This window comes from Nanorana parkeri, unplaced genomic scaffold, assembly GCF_000935625.1.
Source record: "Nanorana parkeri isolate BGI_ZX_2015 unplaced genomic scaffold, ASM93562v1 scaffold1452, whole genome shotgun sequence".
Classification (NCBI taxonomy): domain Eukaryota; kingdom Metazoa; phylum Chordata; class Amphibia; order Anura; family Dicroglossidae; genus Nanorana; species Nanorana parkeri.
The window spans coordinates 165,458-183,164 of NW_017307720.1; the positions used below are offsets into that span (position 1 = coordinate 165,458).

At 47.1% G+C, this 17,707-nt stretch overlaps 1 protein-coding gene across 1 annotated transcript in view; it reads right to left on the minus strand.

The window, feature by feature from the left end:
- Window positions 1-17,707, minus strand: part of ANKRD35 (ankyrin repeat domain 35) — a 29,739-nt gene that overhangs the window by 4,088 nt on the left and 7,944 nt on the right. Inside the window, exons 2-10 of the mRNA XM_018570074.1 lie at window positions 11,332-11,462; window positions 9,117-9,205; window positions 8,734-8,798; window positions 6,894-6,951; window positions 6,327-6,400; window positions 5,345-5,451; window positions 5,044-5,225; window positions 2,757-2,797; window positions 190-2,421 (exon numbers count right to left, since the gene is read on the minus strand). Of these exons, the coding sequence (XP_018425576.1) occupies window positions 190-2,421; window positions 2,757-2,797; window positions 5,044-5,225; window positions 5,345-5,451; window positions 6,327-6,400; window positions 6,894-6,951; window positions 8,734-8,798; window positions 9,117-9,205; window positions 11,332-11,462 (2,979 nt within the window). The remainder of the gene's footprint in view (window positions 1-189; window positions 2,422-2,756; window positions 2,798-5,043; window positions 5,226-5,344; window positions 5,452-6,326; window positions 6,401-6,893; window positions 6,952-8,733; window positions 8,799-9,116; window positions 9,206-11,331; window positions 11,463-17,707) is intronic.

Below are 17,707 nucleotides of genomic sequence, written 5' to 3' on the forward strand. Positions count from 1 at the left end.
GGGGGGGGGGGGGCCTTCATGGTTTCTTGCACCGGGGCCCTGAAGGTTCTAGTTACGCCACTGCCTAAGGGAAATGGCGACATTAGAAGACACAGAAAGCCATAAAGGTGTCTTGAAATGTCGCCATTTCCCGGCCATAAAGATACACCGGGAATCATTCTAACCAACCCAGCTGCCTCTTCCGCTTACCTTCTCCTGTTTTTCTTGGGACACTCTAGAGAGCAGGTTGTACTTTCGACTGATATGGCAATTCTCTTCCTCGTACTTCTGGACCTTCCTCTTCAGATCTTCAGCTTCTCTCTCCAGTTCCTTAGCTTTGCCCTCCAGGACCATCCTCTTTTCCTGTTCAGATGTCTGCTGGTATTTCCATCGATTGGCTTCCTCTGTGGTTTTGTTACATTCCTTGGTTAGGACCTGGATTTCCTCTCGCAACGCTCGAAGTTGTGTCTCCAGATTGCCCCTGACTCGCTCAAACTCCTGCAGCGCGTGAACTTCCCTTTGCCGCAAAGCTTGGCTTTCTTCAGCCTCCTGTTCTAGCTGTTGCTTTAAGACTATGGCTTCCTCGCATTTGCCCTCCAGCGCCACCTTGCAGGCCTCGTTCTCCTCCTTCAAAGCCATGACCACGCTTTCCAGGTCCTCCATGTGGCTTTCCACTTCTGCTTTGGGGACAGAGTTGGAGGCTTGAAGGGCAAGTTGATCTTTGAGCTCTACCACGCTACCCATAGTTTGGAACAGCTTCTGTTTTACGTCTTCCGTTTCCTTGACCTTGGCATGCAGGTCATTCTTCATTTCATTGAGAATGTTTTTGTGCTCCGTCATCGATATGGTCTGAACTCGGTCATCCAGAAGCTTGAGGTTCTCCTTCTGTAAAGCGGCCACTTGCTGCGACGCCTCGTTGTATTTTCTGACCAAGGTCCCAACGTTCCAGTAGAGTTCTTCCAAGATGTCCGAGCTGAACATCTCAACGGTTCTGTTGTTCTCCACCTGAAGGACCTCTGGAGGAAAGCTGTCCCTCAGCATGGCCACTTCCCGTTGATGGGCCTCCAGTCGCGAGTTTAGCTTTTTTAGTTTGTCTTGCTCTGCCTGCAGTTCGTCAGATAAGACTCCGGTTTGGTATTTGTAATCCTTACAGCGGAGTTCCATTTCTTGCCTCATGGTAAACTCGGACTGCATGCTCTCCTGCAGGGCAAGGAGGCCTTCTTCAAGGTTTTGCTTTTCCTGAATGACCTGGTTCATTTTGGAGAGGAAGTCGGCATTAGTTGCCTGAAGAGAGGACAATTCTGTCTCTAAGCCTCTAATAGTTTGTTTTAATGAGTTTATAGTCCTGGCGTGGTCACTGCCTTGAGTTTCAGAAAGAGATGGTCCTCTGTTGGGTTGGGGTATACTATTTTTAGGACTATACCTCAAGTCCTCCTGTAAGCAAGGCACATTGGTTTCTAGCAGAGGGGAGTGTTCTAAAATGTTGATTGACCTGGTCTCCTTGGCTTTCTCATTCGTGGTACCATTTACAAGATCCAAGTCTGCTCTTTGCATAGACCCTACGTTCTGTTGCAGTCTCTCAGTAGTTGCAATATAATTCTCTAATAATACCACGTTGGCTTTCCAGTCCTCAGGACTTTTCTCCAGGATGTCCTTTGGCACATAACCCGAGCGGCTCTTTGATACTTCATTGTTCTGCCTTACTTCCACATTAACACAGTTGCCTTTCAGCTTCATAAGGAACTCATCCAAGGTGGTCTTTTCTGTCAACACTTGACCATTGGCCGACCTCTTTGTCTGAACATTGTCCACGTTTTCCTCTTGCAATTTTTGTAACAGCACCAGCAGCTCCTCTTTTTCTTTGGTGACATCCGAGATCTGTTCCTGCAGATCTTCTACTACCGTACTTTGTATTCGCTTGCGCTTCTCAAATTGTGACAACGCCTCCCTCATGTTCTCCAAGTGGCCCTCCAGCTCCATAACTTTCTTCCTCGCACCCTCTTCCTTCTCCTTTGCTGCAGCAACGTCACTTTGAAGGCGCCTTGTTTCTTCTTGGTGTTGGTCTTTTCTCTTTTCAGCCTCTGCAGCCTTGGAAGTGAGGGTTTGGATCCTCTGGTCAAGAAGAGTCTTCTCATGTATCTTTTCTTTTAAAGTCCTCACATAATCCAGAACGCGAGTCAACAGACCACAGGTGTCTGAGGTGGGAACTCCAGCCATGGCTCCAAGGTTGTCGGGTTGCCTGTCCAAAAAACTCTCCAAACTCTCTGCTAGTTCTTGAATTCTGTTGTTTTCTACCCTCCGTTCCTCGGCTAGCCTCTCAATTTCTTGGGTCTTTGTCATCAGTTCTCCTTGTAGCCACACTCCTCGCTTTTGCTCTTCATGAAATCTTTTCTTCCATATGGTGACCAGTTCTTGCTCCTGGCTTGGTGTTGGTGGGACAACCTGAAAATAAACATGTATGTGTGATTTATTATACAACATTATCTTTTTTTTAATTGTTGGCCAAGAAAACTCATAGAATGGTCCATGATTTTTGTGGGAACTCAACTATCACGTGTGGTTACCTTTTAGAATCAACCTATGACAGTTGGCTAAACTATACGAAGTCCGGCCACATGCATTATCTGGCTTAGGTATAGAATAGTAAGCCCAGTAGAAAGGCCAGGTAGTTGACAAAGCAGCAACAATTGGAAACCGGGGGACCTCTAACCCTCTCTTTGCTTCAACAGTGACAATGACCATAGTTCCTGGTTGGTTCCCTGGACATTTCAACATACCTGGGGCGAGGTTTGGTCACTGTGGATCTGCTGCGATTGTGCTGCAAAAGAAAAAAAATCAAAAACATTCCTTAAAATTTCAACATTTATTTCACAGTCGGGTTTATTTATTTTTTTCAAAAACAGTGAGGCGGTTCTCATGTACCCACCAAACCGGCCACAAGGAATGTCACCTGTGGTTGGGAGTTTGTTTTCTGAAAGTAAAGTTGTCCTAAGGGGTTCATTTATAAAAGTTCTACCCAGCATATAGCCTGACTGATGCCATCGGCAGGGCATTAGCGCCCCTAGGTAGTACTGAGGAGTATAGGAATTTCTCCATTGCTATCTAGGGGACCTAGTGCTATCTAGGGGCACTAGTGGAATGGGAACGGCATCCACCCAGATACCTTAACGTTTTACTAAGGGGTTCAGTTATAAACGTTCTACCCAGCATATAGTCGGGCTGATGCCATTGGCATGGCACTAGTTCCCCTATGAGTATAGGAATTTCTTTATTGCCATCTAGGGGACCTAGTGCTATCTAGGGGCACTAGTGCCATGCAAACAGCATCATTCCTGATACCCTAAAGTTATCCTAAGGGGCTCATTTAGAAAAGTTCTACCCAGCATATGGTTAGGCTGATGCTGTTTGCAGGGCACAGGCGCCCCTAGGTGGTGCTGAGGAGTGTAGGAATTTCTTCATTGGCATTTAGGGGACCAAGTGCCATGCGAACGGCATCCACCCAGATATCCTAAAATTATCCTAAGGGGTTCATTTGTAAAAGTTCTACCCAGCATATAGTTGGGTGGATGCCATTGGCAGGACTAGGACAGGTCATGATGCTGAAGAGTATAGGAATGTCCTCATCACTGTCTAAGGGACCTAGTGCCATGCGAATTGCATCTACCGAGATACCCTAAATGTATCCTAAGGGGTTCATTTATAAATGTTTTACCCAGAATATAGTTGAACTGATGCCATTGGCAGGGCACTAGAGCCCCTAAGTGGTGCTGAGTAGTGTAGGAATTTCTTCATTGCCATCTAGGGGACCTAGTGCCATGTGAACGGCATCCACCCAGATACCCTAAAGTTATCCAAAGGGGTTCTTTTATAAAAGTTCTACACCAGCATATAGTCGAACTGATGCCGTTGGCAGGACTAGCTCCCATACATGGTGCTGAACAGTATAGGAATAAGGAATTTCCTCACCGCTATCTAAGGGACCTAGTGCCATCTAGGGGCACTAGTGCTATGTGAACGGCATCCACCCAGATACCCTAAAGTTTTCCTAAGGGGTTCAGTTATAAAAGTTCTACCCAGCATATAGTCAGACTGATGCCATTGGCAGGGCTCTAGCACCCCTAAGTGGTCCTGAGGAGTATAGATTTTTAGAGCCATTTAGAGGACCAAGTGCCATGCGAATGGCATCTACCCAGATACCCGGCATCCACCCAGATACCCTAAAGTTTTCCTAACGGGTTAATTTCTAAACATTCTACCCAGTATATAGTTGGTGGGTGCTGTTAGCAGGACTAGGAGAGGACATGATGCTGAAGAGTATAGGAATTTCCCCATCACTATCCAAGGGACCTAGTGCCATCTAGGGGACTAGTGCCATGCGAACGGCATCCATGCAGATACACTAAAGTTATCTTTAGAGGTTAATTTATAATACTTCTACCCAGTATATAGTCAGACTGATGCCGTTGGCAGGGCACTAGCGCCCCTAAGTCGCTTTGGGGAGTATAGCAATTTCTTCATTGCCATTTAGGGGACCTAGTGTCATACGAACTGCATCCACCCAGATACCCGGCATCCACCTAGATACCCTAAAGTTTTCCTAAGGGGTTCAGTTATAAAAGTTCTACCCAGCATATAGTTGGGTTGATGCCATTGGCAGGACTAGCTCCCTTACATGGTGCTGCAGAGTATAGGAATTGCTTCATCACTATCTAAGGGACCCAGTGCCATCTAGGGGCACTAGTGCCATGTGAACGGCATCCACCCAGATACCCTAAAGTTATCCTAAGGGGTTCATATAACATACAGCATAGTTGGGTGGATGCCGTTGGCAGGACTAGCTCCCCTACATGGTGCTGAAAAGTATAGGAATTTCCTCATCGCTATCTAAGGGACCTGGTGCCATCTAGAGGCACTAGTGCCATGTAAACAGCATCCACCCACATACCCTTTTGCCCCTTCCATGATCCAGATGTGAGTTTGGGGATCATTATGCCCTGTGACTGGACTTTAGGGGTCTCTCACCATTTTGTACCAAATCTCATATGATAAACTTGGTCCCCTCACCATTTTTCCTCCTGTCCAGGGCGGACTGCACCAGCTTCTTGAGGGCGTTGTCCCGGCTCAGGCTGGCATAGGAGAGAGCATCGCAGAATTTGTTATCTTTCAGTTGGGGGTCGGCTCCTTTGGTGATGAGGGTCTCCACTCCCTGGATGTTGCCTTTCTCACAGGCCAGAATGAGAGCCGTCCTGTCACGGGAAAAGCAGAACGAGAGTCGACTCGAGACAACAGAGCGCCCTTTTCAGGGGGGAGGAGTCAGGCCCCCGGGGGCCGCATCTAGTACAGCAATAAAATGTCTTTTACTCACTTCTTGTCACGGTCACACAGATTCACATTAGCGCCGCGGTCGAGCAGCAGCGAGCAGACGGTCGGATGGTTGCGCTGGGCAGCTATCATAAGTGGCGTCCGTCCATCCTGTGAAAACATTTTTTTTAAAATAATAAAGCCCGGGGTTCAAAATATAACATTTTGTCCTTTGCAAAGCCAGATATCGCCTTGTAAGACTAGCAGTGACATCATCAAGGCGCTGTACATAATCTGTGCCAGCAGGCCCAACCCACTGCAGGCAACTACAGGAGGGGCGGAGACAAGACCAGTTGGCTTTGCAAAGTAGGAAAGGCCAAATGAGGGTCCATGGATGTTTTTTTTTTCTTTCTTAAAGTGAACCTGCACAGTTATACTCATTTCAGACGGAATATTGCAATTCTTATGAACCTGGTTCCCTTTAAGAGGCACAATGATCCCGTATAGCTCTGTCACAATGTCTCCGTCATATGTGACAAATGGGCCCCTGACGTGAACTTCATCCCAATGAATCCCGGGGCCACAATCTGACCCGCCCTGCAGATGTTCCACGGCCGACTCCCAGCGGCGGCTCCCCCTACCCCTCCGAGCGTGGGATATTGGTGACACCAGCGGAGGGTTCGCTGATAAGGAATCTCGTGGAATTTCCTGTGCATGCTGCAGGAACAATATTTAAAGTGACGGCGATGGGACGGAAAACATATGGCGGAGCTGCTTCAGGGCTGACGCCAGGGTGGTGGGTTGGCGTCACCCAGTCTTGCCCAGAGGTACCGTCTCCTCTCCTGGACTGGAATGGCTTCCTCTGATATCACTGCACACTGAGAGTTGCTCACAATGTGCATAGGAAGCTGCAGCAAGTCAGAGAGAGTCCGTCTCATTTCCTGGCTGGAGGACGTCCAGCGTCATAATACTCATTGCCTCTTTATCAGGACGGTGGCCAGTTCAGGACAAATATCTAAAACCCCGACATCCGGGGGTGTACTCACATCATCGGCTGCGTCCAGGATGGTGTCTTCTGCGTCACACAGGAGCAGAACGCTGGAGACACATCCGGAGGTGGCTGAGGGAGGCAAGAGACACACACAGTGAGATGACAATGACAATATGGGACCTCGCCCGACTCTGAATACCAGTAATAGTAACAAATAGCACACTTCCTGTTCTAGGGTGACAACACTCGCCGTACTGTTTCTAAGCGTTGTCACCCTAGGACAGAAGAAATACAGAACACCTACCCCCTCTCATCCTCAGAGCAGAGAGGGTGGTGCTCTGAAGTCCTCTGAAATTACTGGGAACAATGTAACCTAGGGATACACCCCAGCTGTGGTGAAACTACAAATCCCATCAATAATCAGCAGATCGTATTAAAAAAAAAAAAAAGTAACACTGCACTGGAAATGCTTGGATGCTTTTATCGCTCTCTCAGATGAGCTGGCTATAAGGAAGAGTCAATGGCACATCAAACTTCATTGTGTGCAATGGTTAGTTGGTTCCCAGAACCAGCAGGAGTGAGATGTATTCTAAACAGACCTGACCTTTGATGTAACACTCACCAGCGCAGTGTAATGGCGTCCGGCTGTGGAAGTCTATGGAGTCTTCGTGAGCACCATGCTGCAATGACATATTAGACGTTAGGCCGGCAAGGACCGGGACCACTCCTGATGATTATTACCGAACATTACAACAGTTCAGATTCGTCATATAAGAAATATAATTAGATGTACCAGCCAATCGGCCATGAAAAAAACCCCCTTTCAGTCATACAAAGTCATCCCAAAAACGTTACCGGGGCAACCCATTGGGCCACCAAATAGCTTACATCGGGTGATGACTGTCATAGGTTACACCTGGTGATGACCACCATACCTTACACCTGGTGATGACCACCATACCTTACACCTGGTGATGACCACCATACCTTACACCTGGTGATGACCACCATACCTTACACCTGGTGATGACCACCATACCTTACACCAGGTGATGACCATCATACCTTACACCAGGTGATGACATCATACCTTACACCAGGTGATGACATCATACCTTACACCAGGTGATGACATCATAGCTTACACCGGCTGATGACCACCATAGCTTACACCAGGTGATGACCGTCATAGCTTACACCAGGTTATGACCATCATAGCTTACACCGGGTGATGACCATTATAGCTTACACCGGGTGATGACCATCATAGCTTACACCAGGTGATGACCATCATAGCTTACACTGGGTGATGACCATCATAGCTTACACTGGGTGATGACCATCATAGCTTACACCGGGTGATGACCGTCATAGCTTACACCAGGTGATGACCATCATAGCTTACACCAGGTGATGACCATCATAGCTTACACTGGGTGATGACCATCATAGCTTACACTGGGTGATGACCATCATAGCTTACACATCAGGGGGGGGACAAAAAAAAACGAGCACATATAGGCGATCGGCGGGCTATGGACCCGCTGATCGCCTATATGTGAAACACCCGGTACCGGGTGTTCGAATGGGACGGGTCTTTTCTGCCCGTGCGTGCCCGCTAGGGAGAGACACCGTCTGAGCCTGGGGTCACGTAAAAATGTCCTCAGCCAAAAAGGGGTCACGAGTGGAGAAAGTTTAAGAAGGCCTGGTCTATAAGAGGTGTTGGCCATCATAGCTTACACCAGGTGATGACCGTCATAGCTTACACCAGCTGATGACCACCATAGCTTACACCAGCTGATGACCATCATAGCAATACCAGCTATCCAGCTGATCACACAGGGTGATGGCCATTATAGTTTACACCAGGGGTAGCCAAACTCCGGCCCTCCAGCTGTGGTAAAACTACAAAACTACCACAGCTGGAGGGCCGGAGTTTGGCTACCCCTGGTTTCCACCAAGTGATGACCATCATAGTTTATACTGGGTGATGACCATCATAGCTTACACCAGGTGATGACCTCATAGCTTACACGAGTGATGACCATCATAGCAATACCAGCCATCCTGCTGTCATATTGCTATGATGCAAAAAAACAAAACAACATACTTTCTGCCTTGAAGAAGGGACCCTGTGCGGCTTCGAAACGTCGGCTTCTTCATGACGCTTTTTGTCCAATAAAGGGACATTTCTGCTTTCAAGTTTCGAGTGCTGGTGACTTTTTGTTTTTTTGCTCTGTGTTTGCACGGTGCCATCCGTGAATCGAGTCACTTCGAGCACCATCATCCTCTAATTGGCCGGGACTGCTGTGGGGTGTGCGGAGGGCTCTCTCCTATTTTTGCATCTATATTGCTATGATGGTCATCATCACCAGGTGTGGACTACAGAACTGAAAAAGCGTAGAGCTGCCATAAGTGAATCTCCATGCCCCCAGTACCCCTTGGTAAAAATAGCAGCTTACCTGCAAGAGCTGCTTTACGATTTCTGGGTGACAGTTGCTTGCCGCCAGGTGAAGTGCAGTACAGCCTGCAGAAAGAACAAGAAGTGGTATAATGTTGAGGAAGTTGGTATTATTCTGACCAATGGCATTTATATATAGACCACTGTAGCCAACAATATTATAGTCTGGTGTCCGTATAGGATTACTTAAGGAAAAGCGCTTCTAACTGAACCCTCCCAAGGCAGACCCTACTTAACATTTCCGTTAGGCACATGTGAGTCCATTGGTCAGCGTTGATAATGCGCTTGCAGGGCTCTTGAATGTTAAGTGCTCAACCTGTGTACTAAACGTGGATCCTCGCTGCTTTGTGGTACTAGAATATTAATCACAACAGTCACACTTACCATCATCCGTTTTAGCGTTGATCTCTACCTTGTGGGATATAATGACATTCACGCATTCGGTGAGACCCCTGGCAGCCGCAAGGTGGAAGCTGCATGAATGAATGAAATGAGAAGACGGTTAAAGTGGAAATGAAAACACTAGAAACATTTAAATGTTTCTGCATAGTCCCTGAACACACATTCCTTGCCCTATAAAACTTCTAACCCCCCTCTCGGGAAAGTCTGCTGAGATAATACCACCAATATTTCCAAGAGAGAAAGAAGTACTCCTGCCTGTCTGTTGTTCCAACTACTAGAAAACATTAGTGCATTGGTGACACCCATCTTGGACTCTGTGCTCCGTGACACCTATCTGGTGCTCTGTCTCTCCTGTAATTCCCATGCTGAGCTCTGTCCTTTGTGTCAAGCCCATCCTGATCTCTGTCCTTTGTGTCAAGCCCATCCTGAGCTCTGTCCCAACATTATTTCCATCCCGACCACTGTCCCTCCTTTACTCCCATCTTGAGCTTTGTCCCTCTGGTGGCTGTCATCTTGAGCCTGTCCTGGTGGTGACTATCCTGAGTTCTGTCTGTCCTGTGGCACCCAACCCAAACTCGGTCCCTCTGAGGGCACAAAGCTCAAGCTCTGTCCCTCTGCAGAGCCCATCCTGAGCTCTGTTCTCCAGTGGGGCCCATCCTGAGCTTCATCCTTCTGGTGGCAAAGATCCTGACATGTGTCCCTCTGGTGCCATCCATCCTGAGACACTGAGCTCTGGTGGCAATGATGATCCCGAGCTCTGTCCCTCCAGTAGTGTCCATTGAGAACTCTGTCCCTTCCGTAGTCACCATTCAAAGCTCTGTCCCTCTGGTAGCACCCACCCAGAGCTCTGTGCCCACCTTGGGCTCAGTCCCTCCAATGCACCCATACTAGGCTCTATCCCTCTGGTGGCACCCATCCTTAGAGAATGAGCACTGTCCTTCTGGAGTGCAACTATCCTGAGCTCTGTCCCTCCAGCAGTTCCGATCGTGAGTACTTTCTCTCCAGTGGCGCCCAACCTGAGCATTGTCCCTTCCAGTGGCACCCATCCTGAACTTTTTCCCTCAGGTGGCGCAGATGCTTAACTCTGTCCCTCTGGTGATGCTCATCCTGAGCTCTATTCTTCCAGTGGCACCCATCCTGAGCTATGTGCCACCTATGGCACCCACCTCAAGTCCTGTCTCTCCAGTGGTTGCCACCCTCAGCTTTGTCCCCCCAGTGACACACATCCCGAGCTATCTCTCTCCTGTGACACCAGACCTGTGCTTTTCCCCTTCCCTAGTGCTATTCCTGCAGTGGAGTGGAATCATGCAAGGTAGAGATCTCAGGATGGGTGTCTCAGGAGGACCTCTAGCTTGTCCCTCCTATGACACCTAGAGAGGGGCATAGAGTGGAATCATGGGAGGAAGAGATCTCAGGATAGGTGTCTCAGGAGGACCAGAGCTTGGGATAGGTGTCATAGGAGGGACAAGCTCTAAGTCCTCCTGAGACACCCATCCTGAGATCTCTTACTCCCATGATTCCACTCTAAGCCCCTCTCCCTCCTTCCCATCAGCTCCCAGAAAAGACACTGCAAGGCTGATGTCAGTTTTGCAGAACCATGAGCCTCATATTTCACTACTGGATTCATTTCTGGTGACTTTGTCTTCATTGCACTTTTTCCACAGTGACTCATTCTCCTCCCCTCCATGACTAAGCAGATGGTATATTTTAGATACCATGGTTGAGGCAAAAAGGTCCACTGTTGTTCTCTGTGTAAAAGTGGTTGCCACACAACGAGGCAGACAACAGGAAACACGCTTGGAGGTACCTCAGTCAACTGATTTAAAGATAGTGATCACTTCCTGGAAATTACTGTTTTATAATTTGATTTGATTTCTGGGTATAATGGAATCTTTCAATGTGTGCGTGCTGGACTACACTTGCACCACTACTACCCGTGCACCTTTAACTGCAATATCCATGTTCTGAACCACAACAAACATTACAATCTGACTGTACAATCTCCTGGAGGATGACCATACACATTCAAGTCTGATTGTGAAATCTCCTTTAGCTCCATCAAGGACTATGTAGTGCAACTGGCTACCTGATTGGATAGACAAGTGGCAGTCTGGTACATCTAAAGGAGATCGGATGGTGATGTGTGTGGCCTTCGGCCATCCATTCAACTAGCATTGAGCTAGCACAGTTGACTTACGCTGATTGGCCGTTCGGGGCGTTCTTGGTGGCCCTGATTGGCCTCTTGGATAGGATCGCAGAGACCTTCTTTGAGTCTCCTCTCTCCACCGCTTCAACAAGCTTCTGGTCATATCTGTTCCACTTGTCCACCTGCAGAAGAAATAGTGAAGGTCAGAGCTTGTCCATGAACAAAAAATAACAAACATGTTGAGATGTGGATGCTTCTAAAGCAGCCCTTCTGAATCAGCGTTCAGTGGAACCCTAGGGTTCCTTCAGATGTTGCTAGGGGTACCTTGTGCAACCAGCAATGTCTGCCTCTGAGATACCATTGACAACAGTAGTCGATAAAGCTATCTGTAAGGAGGGCATTCTTTCCATTGACCACCAAATAAAGAGGGTATGATTTATACTGACCACCAATGTATGGGGACCTCTTCCCACTGACCGCCAACGTGAGTAGCATTCTTCCCACTGACCACCAATGTAAGGAGCATTATTCTCACTGACCACCAATGTGAGAAGCATTCTACCCATTAACCACCAATGTGAGTAGCATTCTTTGCACTGGCCACTAATTTAAGGACCATTATACCCATTGAACACCAATGTAAGGAGCATTGTTCTCACTGACCACCAATGTAAGGAGCATTCTTCCCACTGATCACCAATGTAAGGAGCAATCTTCCTGCTGACCACCACTAAGAGTAGCATTCTTTCCACTGACCATCAATCTAAGTATTCTTTCCACTGACCACTAATTTAAGGACCATTATACCCATTGAACACCAATGTAAGGAGCATTCTTCTCACTGACCACCACTAAGAGTAGCATTCTACCCATTGATCACCATTGTAAGGAGCATTCTTCCCACTTAACTCCAATGTAAGAAGCATTCTTCCCACTGACCACCAATATAAGGAGCATTCTTCTCACTGACCACCAATATAAGGAGCATTCTTCTCACTGACCACCAATGTAAGGGGCATTCTTCCCCTTGATCACCAATTTAGGGAGCATTCTTTCCACTGACCACCAATTTAAGGAGCATCATACCCATTGACCAGCAACGCGAGTAGAATTCTACCCATTGATCACCATTGTAAGAGTTGTTTTTCCCACAGTCCACCACTTTTAGGGTGTGTGTCAAGGGCTTTCGGCCTTGTGGCAATGGCATATCCTTGAGACATTTCTGAGATCATTCAGTGCCCCGCTTTCTCAGCAGAAAATCTTAATTTTCATATCAGAGCTCGTTGGGTTCACGAGTTCCCGGGATGCTGAAGAATCTGCCCATAGGTAGGTGTAGGTACCTAAAGCCGCCTACACGATACACAATGTGACTATATAATCTCTGAACAATTTTCTTTACACTTAACAGCCTAAACAAGCCAATCAAGTCGGCATTCCTGTGACACAGGTGTTGATGAATATAGAGGAGCTTGCACAATCAGATTTTAAGTTGTGTGATCAGATCACGGAAGCCAGAATGGTATATCAGCTGCTACTTCGGTGTACTTTACTAAAAGAAGGAATTGCTTTAAGAACCTTAGGGGTGCTATGTATGTCTACAAAAACCTTTGCCAATGTGCACAGGGTATACGTAGCACGTCCTGTCCCTCTTCCCTGCAGCCACAATCCTCCAACTCTTTCAATAGTAACCCAAGGCTGTCAAAATGACAGCCGAGACTTGCTCTTGAACACAGCAGGGGCTGAATTGTAAACATAGAGCTTATGAATAGTGTGTAGGGGGTCAATGGGGAAATACAATGTAACATCATTGTTCCTTTGTGTTTACTTTATATATGCAGATCGAAGGGGTGGGATCTGATCTGCATAAGAGGGAATCTCTCCAGAGGAAGCAAGAGGAAATCTCTCCAGAGGAAGTAAGAGGGAGTATCGCCAAAATGAGGGGAAATCCGCTCTTAGATAGTTGTCACAGGAACAGGTGTCCCCATTGGAAGGCTTTTCCGCTCACCACCTGTATGGATGGCAACTGTAAAATTCTGGATCCTTCTCAGGTGACAATGAGACTGTGGATGTAACCATTGAACATTCCATGGAAAAAAACCCCCCAAAAACCCTTTAAGAAGGGTGTAGACTGACCCATTCATTTTGTTTCATTTACATGATTTGCTCATTTGCATCATATCTGTTCCACTTGTCCACCTGCAGAAGAAATAGTGAAGGTCAGAGCTTGTCCATGAACAAAAAATAACAAACATGTTGAGATGTGGATGCTTCTAAAGCAGCCCTTCTGAATCAGCGTTCAGTGGAACCCTAGGGTTCCTTCAGATGTTGCCAGGGGTACCTTGTGCAACCAGCAATGTCTGCCTCTGAGATACCATTGACAACAGTAGTCGATAAAGCTATCTGTAAGGAGGGCATTCTTTCCATTGACCACCAAATAAAGAGGGTATGATTTATACTGACCACCAATGTATGGGGACCTCTTCCCACTGACCGCCAACGTGAGTAGCATTCTTCCCACTGACCACCAATGTAAGGAGCATTATTCTCACTGACCACCAATGTAAGGAGCATTATTCTCACTGACCACCAATGTGAGAAGCATTCTACCCATTAACCACCAATGTGAGTAGCATTCTTTGCACTGGCCACTAATTTAAGGACCATTATACCCATTGAACACCAATGTAAGGAGCATTGTTCTCACTGACCACCAATGTAAGGAGCATTCTTCCCACTGATCACCAATGTAAGGAGCAATCTTCCTGCTGACCACCACTAAGAGTAGCATTCTTTCCACTGACCATCAATCTAAGTATTCTTTCCACTGACCACTAATTTAAGGACCATTATACCCATTGAACACCAATGTAAGGAGCATTCTTCTCACTGACCACCACTAAGAGTAGCATTCTACCCATTGATCACCATTGTAAGGAGCATTCTTCCCACTTAACTCCAATGTAAGAAGCATTCTTCCCACTGACCACCAATATAAGGAGCATTCTTCTCACTGACCACCAATATAAGGAGCATTCTTCTCACTGACCACCAATGTAAGGGGCATTCTTCCCCTTGATCACCAATTTAGGGAGCATTCTTTCCACTGACCACCAATTTAAGGAGCATCATACCCATTGACCAGCAACGCGAGTAGAATTCTACCCATTGATCACCATTGTAAGAGTTGTTTTTCCCACAGTCCACCACTTTTAGGGTGTGTGTCAAGGGCTTTCGGCCTTGTGGCAATGGCATATCCTTGAGACATTTCTGAGATCATTCAGTGCCCCGCTTTCTCAGCAGAAAATCTTAATTTTCATATCAGAGCTCGTTGGGTTCACGAGTTCCCGGGATGCTGAAGAATCTGCCCATAGGTAGGTGTAGGTACCTAAAGCCGCCTACACGATACACAATGTGACTATATAATCTCTGAACAATTTTCTTTACACTTAACAGCCTAAACAAGCCAATCAAGTCGGCATTCCTGTGACACAGGTGTTGATGAATATAGAGGAGCTTGCACAATCAGATTTTAAGTTGTGTGATCAGATCACGGAAGCCAGAATGGTATATCAGCTGCTACTTCGGTGTACTTTACTAAAAGAAGGAATTGCTTTAAGAACCTTAGGGGTGCTATGTATGTCTACAAAAACCTTTGCCAATGTGCACAGGGTATACGTAGCACGTCCTGTCCCTCTTCCCTGCAGCCACAATCCTCCAACTCTTTCAATAGTAACCCAAGGCTGTCAAAATGACAGCCGAGACTTGCTCTTGAACACAGCAGGGGCTGAATTGTAAACATAGAGCTTATGAATAGTGTGTAGGGGGTCAATGGGGAAATACAATGTAACATCATTGTTCCTTTGTGTTTACTTTATATATGCAGATCGAAGGGGTGGGATCTGATCTGCATAAGAGGGAATCTCTCCAGAGGAAGCAAGAGGAAATCTCTCCAGAGGAAGTAAGAGGGAGTATCGCCAAAATGAGGGGAAATCCGCTCTTAGATAGTTGTCACAGGAACAGGTGTCCCCATTGGAAGGCTTTTCCGCTCACCACCTGTATGGATGGCAACTGTAAAATTCTGGATCCTTCTCAGGTGACAATGAGACTGTGGATGTAACCATTGAACATTCCATGGAAAAAAACCCCCCAAAAACCCTTTAAGAAGGGTGTAGACTGACCCATTCATTTTGTTTCATTTACATGATTTGCTCATTTGCATATTAGTCTCCTCACAGAAACTCATCTCTAGCCTCTAATGCACTATTTATGAGCTGGAAAGCGGTGCACGGTTCTTAATTTCTGCCGGAGTTCCCCTTAATGTAAAAAAAAAAAAAAGAACCCATCCTGTTTGATCTGCTCTCCTCGGTCGGCCGGCTCATTTAAGCGGCGGTAAACCTTCCATTGTCCTGGACAGGATGTGGACATTGTTAATAGTATCCGGTGTCCTCGCGGTGACCCGTGACGGGCAGCATCAAAAGCATGCCACTGAGGGCCCTAAATATCAGCCTATCAGGGTCATTTTTAACCCCTCCTGTTGCGTTCCGCATGATAAACCACGAGGGTGAGCAGTTTTGGGTGGTGTGAAGGTGGTCGTGCGACTATTAGGGGCGTCACCTGTTTTCCGCACCGTGTTGGAGTTTATATATTGGGATTCTCCTACCCGGGAATCATCAGCTCTTGGCTGGCGGCTCGTTTACAGATTCTGCAACCGTCGCGAATGTAACTGAGATAAGACGCAGTGATAGGGACGCAGGCGGAGGACATCTGTCACACACCTGGCGTGATGAGAGATTACATAGCAGCCAAGCCCTCGTAATTACTCTCCATACCGGTTTCATCACTGGAGGCCGATGGAAGCTTTCCAAATAGCTGGTGCAGAAATTGGGGCTGATCTGAGGGGTGAAGGTGCAGGAATTGAGGTGATCTGAGAGGTGAAGGTGCAGGAATGGGGTCTCATCTGAGGTGTGAAGGTGCAGGAATTGGGGCTGATCTGAGGTGTGAAGGTGCAGGAATTGGGGTGATCTGAGGTGTGAATGTGCAGAAATTGAGGCTCATTTGAGGTCTCCTATATACCGTATGTATACAAAGGAGAACTCTTGTATATGTATGAAAAGAAGGTCCCCTCTATATGTATACAGATGAGGACCCTTCTATATACTCTCAGAATACAAACATTAGGAACACATTATCCCATGCACTTCTAAACCCATTAATGACATGCAAAATGCTTGATGTGTCTCAGATTTTTTCTTTTAGGCCCCGGGGCCCCCTTCACCTGACACCCATCCCATAACCCCAGAGGTCACATGCTATACGGTCTGTAGAACTGGCTGGTCTTGTACACTTGGCAGCCATATTGGGCCTACGGTAGCAGCCCCCTGCTGAGCCTGCCATAGATTTAGTGGGCGATCCTCAGACAAGGACTCCTCTCGGTCTAACGGTTTGTTTTCTCCACGATGAGACCTTTGCTTTGCAAATATTTGTCATATCGATCTGTTTTTTTGGATGAACCCGACTGGAGTTTTTGTTATTTAAACGAGTCAACGTGACAGGGCTCAGGACCGCCGAGAAGATAAACAATCTCTATACCCGGGTACCTCTTCACTAAGAGGCCCAGGGTTTAGGATCCACGTGTATCAAGTCTGATGACAGCGCCAGACCAAAGAGTCCAAAAACTTTTAACGTTGATGTAAATGAAAAGCACTGAAACATAAAACATCCGATGCGTTTCGGGGGCTCAAAGATCTCCCCCTTCTTCTGGGGTCAGACATCATAGATGGTCCAAAGGACTCAGGAATGGCACAGTCACCGGGATTTACTGTTTACAGGGGAGGATCGGTGAAACGGGAAAGCACTGAGCCCTACAAAAGGCGGAGATCCATGACTCCCCGAAACGCGTTCTATGTTGTCTTGCTATAAATTAGTATCCAGCTGAACATTTTTTGGACTCTCTGACCTTTAGCAATACAAACCTGACAAGGGTTTAACCCATTGAAGCCTCAATTCCTGCCTGGTGGACATCCAGCATCATGTAGCACTTTACTCCCCTCCTATTTAATCCATATCCCTGTAACTGTGCCGCCAGAGCCGCGCGGACTGTGTCTGTTCACGAGTGCACGCCTGCGGTCCGCATACCATGAATAATCTCTTCTCGCCCCAAAAATGTCTTATTTTATAAGATTAAAGCAATAAAAGAAAAGAAAAAAAACAGAGATGGAATGTTTTTCTGCGTTCCACAACCGGAGCCGAGAGCCAGGGGCCACAGGTTGTCTGCAGATGTGGGAACGGAGCCCAGATGTATGGGATCTGCCTAGAACGCCCGTCTGTCCATCTGTCTGTGTGTGTGTCTGCCCGTCTTAGTACAGCTATAAAACGTCACATTGGTCGGTCAGATGGGTGTCCCCCCATTAACCCTTCTACTGCCCAG